The sequence below is a fragment of the Pleuronectes platessa genome, chromosome 3, assembly GCF_947347685.1.
Source record: "Pleuronectes platessa chromosome 3, fPlePla1.1, whole genome shotgun sequence".
Lineage (NCBI taxonomy): Eukaryota > Metazoa > Chordata > Actinopteri > Pleuronectiformes > Pleuronectidae > Pleuronectes > Pleuronectes platessa.
Window position 1 is genome coordinate 27,071,666 of NC_070628.1, and position 12,916 is coordinate 27,084,581.

Genomic DNA, 12,916 nt, shown 5'->3' on the forward strand with positions numbered 1-12,916 from the left:
CTATTGATGTTTACCTGGACTCCCTGTTGTCTCCTGTAACAGTGTGTCTCCTGCGCTTCAACTCCGCAGAGAAACGTCTCTTTCCTGTCGCCCTCCTCCTCTCCTCCTCCCCATCCACCCCCCACGAGATCCTCCTTTCCTTCTTCTCCTCTTCCTCTAATGACTTGGATCTGTGTTCAGTTTGTTTGGATCCACCGTTCATCATGTATCCGCATGTTGTATGTGTTTATATGTGTGTGTGTGTGTGTGTGCGTGTGTGTGTGTGTGTGTGCGTGTGGGGAGATAGAGGACACAGGGCATGCAGAAAAGACAGAAACATGCAGACATGCATAAATAAAAAAGAAAGACTCACAATGGTTAACATGCATAAAACAGACAATACCCAAACAGGTACGGTAGGTGTATTTCAGAGAGGGTGAACTTGCTGTTTGTGAGTAGCTGTGGTTAAGAGAAGCCAATGAGGACTGACCTGAGTCGTCCCCCAGGCCGTTCTGATTGGATGGACATGTAGCTGGTGCTACTGAGGCGGGAGGCACTGCTGGCACGGGAGATGGCTGACACATCGCTCATATCACTGTCCGATGATCTCGCCGACATGTTGTCGCTGCTACGCCGCTGTTCCGCATACATCTATAAACAGAGGGAGACGTGCAGGAGGAGAGAGACGTGATGATATTGCACAGAAAATGTGTCACTTATTTATAACTCATCAAGTGCAGGAAGAGGCGGAAGAAATGGACGCTGACCTCCCGTTTGGTCTTGAGGTCCGTCTGAGGGTCGTGGGAGGCTGAAGGCCGGTAGGAATGTACTTTCATCTGCAGCTGTCGGGCTCGCTCCTCTACTGCGAGGGCTGGGACCAAAAGACAGAAGAAAGAGAGAGAATAAAGGAATAAGAGAGAGAAAGAAAAAAAAAGAAAACAAAAACCAGGAAAAAATTTATGAGAAACATTTATGAGTTCTCAATGAGAGAGACCAGAGTATCTTGAGGATGCAGGACCAGATTTCTGACACTAGATGGAGCATGATGTGTACTGATCGGTACTGATGTATTAGGATAAAATGCTATTTGATGCTATGCTGGGTTTAAAAAGGTTGGGAAAGTCAGATAGGGATGTTATGTTGTAATGACAGAAATCAACCCAACCCATCTGTCAGCTATAACCAACAACAAGAGGTTAGACTGAACAGAACAATCATTATGCTCTGAGCAGGCATACGTCTCTAGTGTAGCCATATTCAAAAAGGTTGTTGAGTTGATTAGAATGATGATACACAGTGTTATTCTCTGCATAGGATCCCTCGCCCTCTGTTTGGTAGAGCATGATCATCCACAGAACACTCAAACAACTGCTTTGATTTAAAGCTGACAATGTGTTGTTATATGCTCATAAAACTTCCCTCAAAAAAGTGATAGCAAAAGGAAATATTACAGAGGCAAAGACAAGTCTTTGTATTTTGTGCTTAGTGTCTAAAAATGTAACAGCCTTATCTCAGTCTCAGCTCTCTGCAAGTGAAACTATGTCATCTTCTTAACTACACATTATTTTTTAGGCATATATTAGTGTATATAAATGCAGAAAATAGCTTTTAACATTTTGAGATTATTGAATCGCTCCCACACAACATACCTTGCTCTACGCTGCTGCTCTTTGCAGGGAGCTGCGGCAGCTGCCTGCCCCTGCGACCTGATGAGGGAGTCCCCGTTGGAGGAGAGGGGCTGCCGTGAGGATGTGCTCTGACGGTCAGGAACATAACGACACAAGCAGAGAGGAAAGGATAACAAACTGTTATAGCTGTGTTCCTCATTAACGGAAGTGGCGCCAATAACAAAATCATAAAAGCAACAAACTGCCAATACTTGAGGTCGACAGGGCAAGTTGGGAGAGGAATGAGTCGGAGTCGTCAGTACAAGAGGCAAAGAAGGTGGCACTGTATGTGTTTATACACAGATTGCATGGTACCACAGTATTTATACATATCTTGTTTTTATAATATTTGGATGTAATTTTCCATGTGATCCTACACTAACAGCTTCAGACCAGGTTGTTCCCAAAATGTACCTCATCTACAGTACATAACCCACTGTTTAAGATCATATAACCTGATATCATACCTCTTCGAATGAACATGACTTTTGTTTCCTGAGTTACGACAAATACCTGTGGTACTTGTGCATACAGTGATAACACACTTAGTGCCAGAGAGAAGTAATCAGCACACAGGGGAGCAGAGGTGTTGCACTGGCAGGGACATGCACCTGTCTAGCCGTGGCGAGTTTGGACAGGACCCAGCCAGGGCTGTCTGGCCAAAGGGCCTCAGCGGGCCCCCTCTCCCCCTACTGCCCCTCAGGATAGAGGTGGGCTGGATACGACTGCCATCAGTGGGCAGGCACCAGGAAATAAAAATGAATTAAAACATAAAACCATATAAATACAAAAAAAATGACAAATGAAAATAGAATAGTTTTGCTCTTTTCGGGGGTCAATGTCTGACGCTGTTTAATCTGCAAAGGATTTAAAAAGGAATCGATCAAAATACACGCATTATATTGCAGTAATAAAACTAATCTATCCCTGTTTGAAAGTTCGAAAGAAATACATATCATCAACTTTAAAGCTTACTATTTAAGTTTTAATTTCTCACTTCTTTAATCTGCAAAGAACAAGTGTAAACATGACAATATTTAGTTGGACGATAACAAAGTCAACACATCAAAACCCTTGGTACTGTTGGACATGGGTTGTTGTTTCTAGTCATTTTGCTGAGCTAAACTAAACTGTCAGCAAACATTCTGGACAACAACATGGTCAGACATCATCCCTACAGTGAGAGGATCGAGGTAAAAATAATGAGAGGAGGTGAAATAAGGCGAGTGAGTGACTGAATACATCTATGAATGATCTTACCTGTCCCCCTCGAGGCTCTTTTTGCAGCCCCTTTGACAGTTTGGACTTGATGAATTGCTACCCTGCCTGTTTCAGCCCACAGCAACCACACACAGAGAGAGAGAGAGAGAGAGAGAGAGAGAGAGAGAGAGAGAGAGAGAGAGAGAGAGAGAGAGAGAGATGAGGAAAAACAAACAGGACATGGAAAAATGAAGTACACTATGGTAAAACTGAAAACTGAATATTGATTTACATGGCATGTTCTAAATAATGTAAAACCATAAGGATGAGACTAAATGGTTTGGTTTAGAGGGTTAATAAGAGCCATATAGCTGAGAATTGTACATTTAGGGAACTTTTTTCTACTGCCAGCAACAATATTACAGCAAAGAAAGCGCTTTCAAGCCAGAGAAGTGAGGAAATTCAGAGCAGGTGCTCGGCAGAAAGAGCAGGTGCCGCAGAATAAAAGAGGGATTACACAGCCTTAGAGCACAAATATTAACAGGAAAGGGGAAGAAACGCTGCCGATCGCAGGATCTGTGCGACGCTAACATCCACAGGATGAGCTCTGGGCTTCAGTTTAGGCTTCACAATGTGGGGTCAGGAAGGTTTAAGCAGGCAAGCAGAGCTGCAGCTCAATGTTAAACGGTTTCGGCACAGCAGAGGAGAGCAGGATTGATATACCTCTCCTCCTCAGGGGCTACATGTTCTACTAAGATCCGGGGACTTGGGGGAGTCTTGTGGGGCAAAAAGTTGGAGCACCTAGAAGGACAGAGGGGTGGGAGGAGGAGCATTTGGAGGTGGGGACACCAGGAGTGGTGGTTAATGAGTACAGGGACAGTCAAGGCAGTGAAACGTTAAACTCTGTATAAATTTCATGGCATATCAGACATAAGATTTGCCTTGTCTTTTTTAGGTCATGTCATAAATCTGACGATCACAACCACACATAAACAAACTAATATAGTAGTAAATACACTGGAATTTGGAAGGATATTATCACATATCTGGGGAGATACACTTGCTGACCTTCTCGGTGTAGATTAGATGAAGATTGATACCACTCTTATGTCTGTACGGTATATATGATGCTTTAACCTGGAAACGGTTAACTTCGCTAAAGAAAAGGAGGAACTACCACCCTTATATCCGCCCCCTCCATGTTAGCAGATGGGACACGGGGTCCAACTAAAAAGTCAAAATATGTGTCATTTAGGTATCACAGTTAGGTCTATTCAAGTGTTTCCTTTTTTGATTATATTTGGTTCTAATAAGTTATTTGATGCTATATTAACAGGGTGAGACTGCAGTTAGATTACCAGTGGAAGATGGCAGGGTCTGTAAAAAGGGTTACTTTGCCTTCATTCAAGAGGAGAGACCATTTTGTTTAAGCCATACTAAAACTTGAATTTTAAAAGGACATGCGCAGATTTTTTCATCTTTAGACATATTTCCCCATTTTTGTGTTATTTGATTTGTTAATCACGAGTAGCATTTCCATTTATGAACAATATTTGGTTTTATGGGAGGTTATGTGTGGAATTGTTTCAGTGCCATGGGTAGTGCTCTTGTGAGTGTTGGAAAATAGCCAGGCTAGACATTTCTCAGTTTTTAGTCTAAGTGCTAAGCTAAGCTAGCTGGCTGATGGCTGTAGCTTCAAATTAAGCATACAAATATGAGTGTGGTATTGATCTTCTTATTCAACTTTCTTGCAAGACAAAAGTGATTTCCCTAAACATCTGAGTTAAAACTGCCCTTAGTTTACCAACCTGAGATCCATGTACAGAACAGCATCATTATTCATGATTCATTATTTGAAATTTGTTTGCTTGTAAAGTTTCAGGAGCCAAAATATCTGCAGGCCTTTCTCAAATTATAGATATTTCAAAGACTCCTTAATTGAAGGAAGAAGCTTTTTTCTGAAAGTGAACAATTGTTCTTTTTTTTTATCAAGGTGTGCAATTTCAGGTATGTATGAAAAGCACAAATGACATGAATTGAGGTGAAGTCATGCAGCATTATAAACCCATAATATTGAATGATTCAATCAAGTAGTCAATAGAATACTGATTTGAAAGCTGTGACTGAAAGCTATCAGCGGACTCTGTGATTATTGACTGTGAATTCATTGTTAAACTGCATTATCAGTGTCTTCATCAGCAAATTAAATTCGATTCCTGTAATGTGTGATTTCATGTGATGTAACTTTCTTTTTATACCTGTCTCTGTCAGGGGAGTGAAAGTTGTTGTCTGGTCTCAGACAAGTGGTGCTGACACTCCTCACTCTGTCCAGCGACGGCTGCAGGTCGCTGCACCGCCACAACATGGCAACATAGAGAGAAATACAGGAGAGAAAAAATAGAGATGGAGACAGGATGTACATGGACAGAGGATGTAGGAGGTGTGTCAGGAAGAGGAGATGCTGTATCTCCATTTATCATAGCCAGTCATTCCTAGCGGCCATACACTGCGAGACCACTCAGATGGAAGGTTGGTGAGTTGCCATGGGAACCAGGTCTAAGTGGATGAGGGGACTGCTTGTGTGTGAGTGTGTGTGTGAGGAAATGAATGAGTGAGGAGGAGAGCCGCCAGTGTTAACGTTTACTCTGCTGCAAACACTCACAGCTGTATGTTTGTCATGCTGTGGGGTGACAACCAACAGATGGTTGACTTTGTGCCATCGCATGACATTGCAAATAATGTTTTCAGGACTAATGCGGCGCAAGGATGGCAACAAGGGCTTACTGTTTGTTTAATGCTCTGCACTCGTCAGTACATGCTTAAGCCTCTGCTTTGTGTAGTCACATGAGAAAAAGGGGGCGAAAGAAAAGGTTCTGGGTGGTGAGTGGACCGGGAATGGTGTGTGGAGTGGGTGTGTTCTTACCTAACCGTGACCTCATCAGTGAACCTGAGCACACGGTGTGTGAGGATGCTACGAGGCATGGTGCTAACCCCCTCTTGTCTGTGGGGTGCCTTGCTCTTTAGGCATGCGGGGAGGGTGGAGCTGTACGCCAAAGCCCCCGCCAACACCAGGCAGGGAAAGACCCGCATTGCAAAGAAAGGCGAGAGGAAACAAAAATGACACATGCAACGTAACAGAAATAAGCAGAGAGAGACCAAGTGGAAAAACACAAGCACAAAATTAAGCAGGAGGCTTCTTGCGGATGATCAGGAGACATAGAAGCAACATTCAGATTATGGTGCAAATTAAAAAATGGTTTCCTTCTCACAGCTGTGTCTCACGATTTAACAGTAAAAACAGAGAATTCTCAAAAAATAAAGGACTGGGTCGCCTTAGATTGGAAATGTACCTGCTGCATGATGCTGGTTAGACCGGAAACAGCAAATCACTAAATGAACACATATTCTATAGTCTTACATAATAAATGATGTAAGAGAATGAAGATGGTTCCACTTGCCCTCCCTGTAGGTTGACCCCAAACACATATATGGAGAGATTACATGTAATGCTGATTACATAACAGAATCTACAGATCTAAAGTGGTTTAGGCGGCACGTGGTGAGGAAACCAAGCCACAGTAAATCTATATAATGTGTAGAACTGTCATAAAAGGGATTAGAGCAGAACAGAGAGAAATAGAGGAAATTGCTTAGACAGGAAGTCTGTCTGTCTGTCTTTACAGCCAGGACTGAAGCATTACTGTAAATCTGATGGATGATCATGACTTTTTAATGCTGCTTCGGAGGCAGAAAAAAAGAAAGGAAAAGAGGTCCCTATAATTCAGAACATTCTGACGTGATGTGGTGAAAATTATGTTTTAGGAACAACTAACTGTGACTGACAGATTGTGTACAGTACTGCCAACCATCTTCAAATCATCCCACGACTTTGAGACTGCCGTTTCTCTGTGGTAATCCAACTACAGCATTTTGTAGACGTTTGGGAGACTTATATTTAAAAGAATTGTTAAAATGTTATCCCTAATGTGGGTAAAACTCAGTCTAGATTCTGCACTTCCTATAATTCTAATAGTATAATGCGACCAGACGTTTTATACAAGTAAAATAAGTTGATCTATTATTTATTTCGGAATGAGCTTGTAAGACATCACAAAACTCCAGGAACAAAGAAGACAATTTTCTGCAATTTTAGCTAAATGCTGATTTCAATTATATCCAAGTGTGTATTAACATCCTGATGTTTTGCACTAAAGCTAGAACAATCCATCGTAAAGTGGAAAATAAAATACAATCCATCCAATATTTGATGAGACGTTTCGCTCACAACCAGAAATATCAAGCACAAAGTCACTAGGATTCATTTTTTTTGGGAGCATTCCTGTCTTTAACAAATGTTGTGCCAATCCATTTCATTGTTACTCACATATTTCCATCTGGATCAAGATTGTAGACGTGGGGACTGACCTACACTCGGCTGGTTTTCCAACTTATTTTCACAATATCAGCCATTGTTGATTGTTTAACTCTAACTTTGAAGATCTGACAGCATAGTTTTAGTTAAAAAAAACTTTATTGGTACTCGGCTTAAGATGTCCAGATGGCAGAGCTCCCTCCACTGCATCTGTGACTCTCAAGAATTTATAAAAAAAGTCAGTCTAAAAGTCTCTGTGATGTTTTAAAAAATGAAAAGAAATACTGTATTGACGTCACCTATATATGATTCAGAGTGGAAACATATAACAGCTTCAAAGGATTGCATGATACAGAGGTGAAAGCAGCACATACATTCAGCTAAAGCAGCACATGACAAAGCAACACTCCATCCAAAGGAAACACAAGCAGCACAGCGGTGTGGGGACCAATGGCCATTTATTGCGATGCGAGAACACCGCCGCAATGAAATGGCCCAACCAACTCCACAAATGTGTCTGGGAAAGCTGGACAGGCACAGAGAGGGGTTCGCAAGAACGCCTGTTGCGCTAAGCACTTACCTGTAAATATCTTTATGGATACCGTTTACTAACAGGGGCATTTTGGGTGGGAGTGTGTTGCTGTGTCTACCTACGCCCCTGGTTTTATGAGTGGAGATCATGCACGAAAAGCAAGAGAAAGAAAATACAATACATTTGCTGTGAGTGAAGACATCCAATGCAAAAAATAAATAAACAAGATAGAAATGAATGAGAAGAGCTTTGACTCCCCTCACACACCGGTCAGTGTGTTGTGTGTGTGTTGTGAGACAGTTGTGGGGGTAGACAATAGTTGGACATGTATTTATGAAAGTACTACAACTACTTGACACATACATATGTAGAATTTGTGTTCATGCAGTCGCACAAAAGCAGACATATAAGATGCAGTCAGGATTATTAACAAACTGTGTTTGCACTGACAATGTCAGCATTGTGTTTTACGATGAAGTTGTTAAAGTATAGTAAGAATGAAACTGAGGAAAATGGTGTATCGTTTTAAAATAAATCGGAATGGTGGTTTTCTTTCTTTCTTTTAAGCCCTTTTCGTTACCTGTTAGTGTGCAGGCACTCGGCACTCCCGCCCCGGATTGACCTGTGCATCTCCAGGACCTCACTGTCATTGCCATGAGGATGGGTGAACAAATGAGAAACAACCCAGAGGAAACACAAAAAAAGAATATGGCAACTCAGACAGGCAAAGTGAAGTTATGAATGACAGAAACCAGGAAATCATAATTCTGAGATTCAATCAGGTTTGAATTTAACTATAGAGAATGATATAACAAAACTAGTAAGACTAACTTCAAACTGTTAGTAGTATTAGTAGAAATTAGTTTGTTAATATCACACTGCAGACACTGAATAATCAAGACAAGAGTCAAGCTTTATGAAATATAACTAAATACATGTATGAACTTGTGCAGTCTCCATAAGTGCATGCTTTAGTAATGCATGATGGAGACCACAGTTGCTGAATGACCCACAAAGTTGTGTATCCTCTTCTTTCATATTACTTATTGAAACAATAACCACATCCTACGTCCACAGATCCATAAAAACAGGGTACCTGTCCTCAGAGTACTCGTAGTCCGAGTCACCGGAACGTTGGTGCTCCAAGTGGGAGTTGTGGTAGCGGGAGGGGGAGTGGGAGTGGTGGCGGTTCTGATGGATCTCATCCAGACTCCTGATGAAAGCAGAGCATGAGAACGAGGCTTGATATTTACAGTTTAGCCACAAATTTATCAGACAAATAACAATAAATAAAACTATGGAAGTTGAAAAATAATCCTAGTTGCATTGTTTATTCTGTAAAATTGAAGTCTTCATATCAGCGCAAACATAAACGCAGATATGTAAGGCTTACGAATGTGTTATCACCTATCTGATATATCATTTCGGCTGTAGTAGGGACACAAATAGAATAATGAATTAATTTCCATTCTTTTGATGAGTTAAAGTGTCTCCTGTCAGCTGATACATGTTCATTATAGCGCTGCACAAGCCAGTTGTATGTGATCAATCAAGGGTGTATCATTACAGGCTCGCTCATCCCAAACTATCATGGCGAGCCAAAGGTAAATATACAGTGAATAGTGTATGTCAGGGTAAGAGTCCAGCTTGCTTTAACATATTTGGCACCCTCCTGGTCTCAGAACAATTAATAACATTGTCAGGCCATCGGCCATTAACAGAGATTTACAGTACATGTGGTTATTCAGCCATAAAGCAGTGAGATTAAGAGCCTTAATAAATACATGTTAACAAGCTGCAACAAGGATCTGACACAAATACCGTATAGTCATGGAGACATTGCATTAGAAACACTCACACTAAGACTATTGTAGTCCACACGTTATCTGAGTAAAATGATAAAACTTTTGGACATGTAATCTGAATTATATAATCCCAGTGAAGGATATGTTTTGATGCAGTGTAAATCAAGCTTTTAAATACTAGCTGTCACAACAACAACACGCTCCCCGCTGAGAGTTTCCCAGGTGATATCGTGTTGCAGCGGCTGATGCTCACCTTTGCATGGGCACGTGTGCCGGCCGCGACCGGGCCCTGCACGAGTCCTCCCTGTGAGGAGAAACCGAGCGAGAGCGGTGCTGGACGGCTCGCTGCTGCTCAGGCACAGCCAACGTGCTGCCCCGCTCTCTCTCCCTGGAGTTACGCTCTGCATCTACACACAAACACACACACAAGCACGCAAAATTCAGACACACAAAGACAAAATAATACGAAAATGTTTTTCGAATCATGGATTGTGTGAGCAGAACATACACAGACATGGATACACACACAGCAACAGGCACACACATTCAGGCATTACTTCTGTGTCCTATGATAGGGGTGCACAAATTGTGAGTGTTGTGATACTGACGACCGCTTGAGATGCCATTCTCCTACAGACGGTAGAACATCTCAGCAGGATGTTTTACAGGCAAATGACCAGTTAGCACACAGGCTAACGAGTCATGTGAGCTAGCCCGAGTAGCAAACTGTTTCTGCCATGTCTCTGTCAGACCTGAGGTTTGCTTACAGTTCCTGTGTTAACCTTTTCACATGTGAGAGAACACACTCTTGACACCTTGGGGACCTTTAACCACTGCAGCAGCAAACAAACACCATGGGACATACAATGTAAATATAATACACTATGATGTATAAAATACAAGACAATTATTGACACTAAGAACCCACGAACCAATGTCTCCATATTTTTCTTGCTGCATGTTGCTGACTTGTTAACATTTTGTACAAATGTACAATAATATTGGCCCTCCACGTTACGAGTTCTAAAAGGTAGATATGCAAAAGATTGCAGATTGTGAACAATCATTTAAATTCCCCATGTGAAAAATCAGAATCGATTGTGTATAGCCAATAGAAATGTATGAATAACTGAAGCAGGTCCACATTCAGCCTGACAGGAGAGGAAGCCACAGCAGAAACAGTCAAACAACAAAGCAGTTGTGGTGATTCTGTAAATTCAGCTTCTAGTTTACATGTCCGGTGTCTTGTAAGTGAAGTAAGCTACCTCTGAGCAGGACTAGAAGCATGCAGGTGAATAGCAGGAGACTAAGTGGAATGGCAGTGAACTACAGTAGCTCTGTGCGTCAGTGTTTCTACGGCCCAGCAGAAGAGGAGAAACTGTTCACTGCAGCCTCGCTGAGGTCCAGTACACTGCTGAACTTCAGCAGTGTAGAGGCTGTACACCACAGCACTGCAATTGGAAAACTAGCAGTCCGGTAGCAATATGATGAATTGCAAAAGTCTGATGAGTGTTACCCTTTGCTGATACAGCAAAGATTAATTGTTTTAATTTGGCTGCAACTTGTTCTAAATCATACAGAGGAGCCCAAAAGGAGGCTGGGATGTTTGGGAGCATCAGAAAGAGGGAGGAGGCAAGAAGACGCTGTCTCACCCAGTGCTGGACGCCTACATGCTACTACGAGGAAAAAGTCAGTAACCATGCCCTCCCCACCCACCTTTACTCACTACCATCAAACCATCATCAAACTCTGTATCTATGATGCGATGGGACCCTGCGCATACAAACACACACAAATACACGTTTACAAACACACACATACAAGACAGGGTAAGGCAGAGCAGTTCTGTTCCACTGAGAGACAAAAAGAGAAAGCTCCGTGAAGCAAAGGTTAGCAACCACAAACTCGAAGTACAGTAGGTTCACAAAAGAGAAAACTTCTTTATATATATATATATATATATATATATATATATATATATATATATGTATAGATACATATATAAGCACACAGCCTGGACATGTAGCTTGTATATCTAGACATACTCTGTAGCTTCTTGCTGGGGCTGTCTGCATGGACATGTCGGCGTGGGAGGTACGGAGACGGCTGGGGCAGAGGTATGGAAGACGCGTCATGTGTCTGGAGTTTGTACCAGTGAGGAATGTCGTCCAGCAAGGCCGTCTCCAGCTCTATCAGGATCTGAGAGGGGAAGGACGAGGGAGCAGAAGAAGAAGTGAGCAGTCTGGTGGAGCCACTGAGCATCTTAAGTGTTACAGACTGTCTTTCTTTGAAGGCACTTCAGTGCTGCAGATGTTGAGCACAAACACAAAACCAAACTGCAACCTCTGATCCCAAACTACAGATGTGTTCTCGTTGTTGAATATTTGAATACAACGAAGGTTGAATAGTTAAAATCAGTGAAAATTACAACTTAAAATTACAGATTACACAACAGATTAAACAATTATATAATATTTTATAATTTTGTGCAGCAGAACTATCTCAATACTCCTTTAATTCATTCCCCTGTTGTATGGACAAGTGTTCAGATCCACAGGACTTCATTTTCATGTCTCACCAGTTACACAAGATTTCCATCTGATTATAATGCATTATTTGACATAATGGATTGACTTAAATCATTTGAATAAAATAGTGAAGCAAATCACGATGAAAATGTGTGCTGTAGATCACATTGTGTTAACAGCTCATTCCTGTACACGTCAAAATTGCCACTTAATTTATTGTTAAACCCAGAAAACCATACCCTTATGATATCCACACTGAGAAATAAACATTTGATCAGTGAAAACTAAAGTAGGCATGTATACAAAAAAAGAAGTACACATGTCTCCCCCACCTCGCCAAGGAATTCACTCTCCTCCTCCTGCACTCTGGGCTGGTCCCAGACCGTGATCTCAAGCATGCGTTCTCTGAAGTCCCGCCGGTGAACGTGGGAATATAAGAAGGTCTGGTTCCACTTGGGCTCAGCGTTCTTCTTCACTGTTTTAGTTCGCCGTTTACTCTTGTCACTGAAGCAAAGGAGTGGAGATTAGATTACAAGAAGAGTGACCTTAAAACATCAAGCATAGATGACTCATGGTGCATTTATGGTAAGTAAAACTTGCAAGAGGAACCTGCAAAATAAGATAAAAAACTACTCTGTGTCCTTACCTCCTGTCAGGCAGGAAGTACATTTTGACGTAGGGGTTCCGAGGTCGTCCGTCTGTTCGGGTCGGCAGGTCTATGGCTTGAAGGACGTTGACGATCAGCTGATGGCCCACTTTGTCGTACCACAGCTTCACCTGAAAGGAGGCGATGACGCAAATTAACCTCCATCCATATTCATATCGATTCACAA

The 12,916-nt window shown here is 41.9% G+C and overlaps 1 protein-coding gene across 1 annotated transcript in view; it reads right to left on the reverse strand.

Annotated features, from left to right (window-relative positions):
• rims1b (regulating synaptic membrane exocytosis 1b) overlaps positions 1-12,916 on the reverse strand; it is a 68,771-nt gene that overhangs the window by 10,357 nt on the left and 45,498 nt on the right. Inside the window, exons 11-21 of the mRNA XM_053419212.1 lie at positions 12,730-12,860; positions 12,416-12,587; positions 11,601-11,754; positions 9,809-9,962; positions 8,847-8,963; positions 8,331-8,393; positions 5,105-5,194; positions 3,570-3,647; positions 1,629-1,735; positions 741-850; positions 470-630 (exon numbers count right to left, since the gene is read on the reverse strand). Coding sequence (XP_053275187.1) covers positions 470-630; positions 741-850; positions 1,629-1,735; positions 3,570-3,647; positions 5,105-5,194; positions 8,331-8,393; positions 8,847-8,963; positions 9,809-9,962; positions 11,601-11,754; positions 12,416-12,587; positions 12,730-12,860 — 1,337 coding nt within the window. The remainder of the gene's footprint in view (positions 1-469; positions 631-740; positions 851-1,628; positions 1,736-3,569; positions 3,648-5,104; positions 5,195-8,330; positions 8,394-8,846; positions 8,964-9,808; positions 9,963-11,600; positions 11,755-12,415; positions 12,588-12,729; positions 12,861-12,916) is intronic.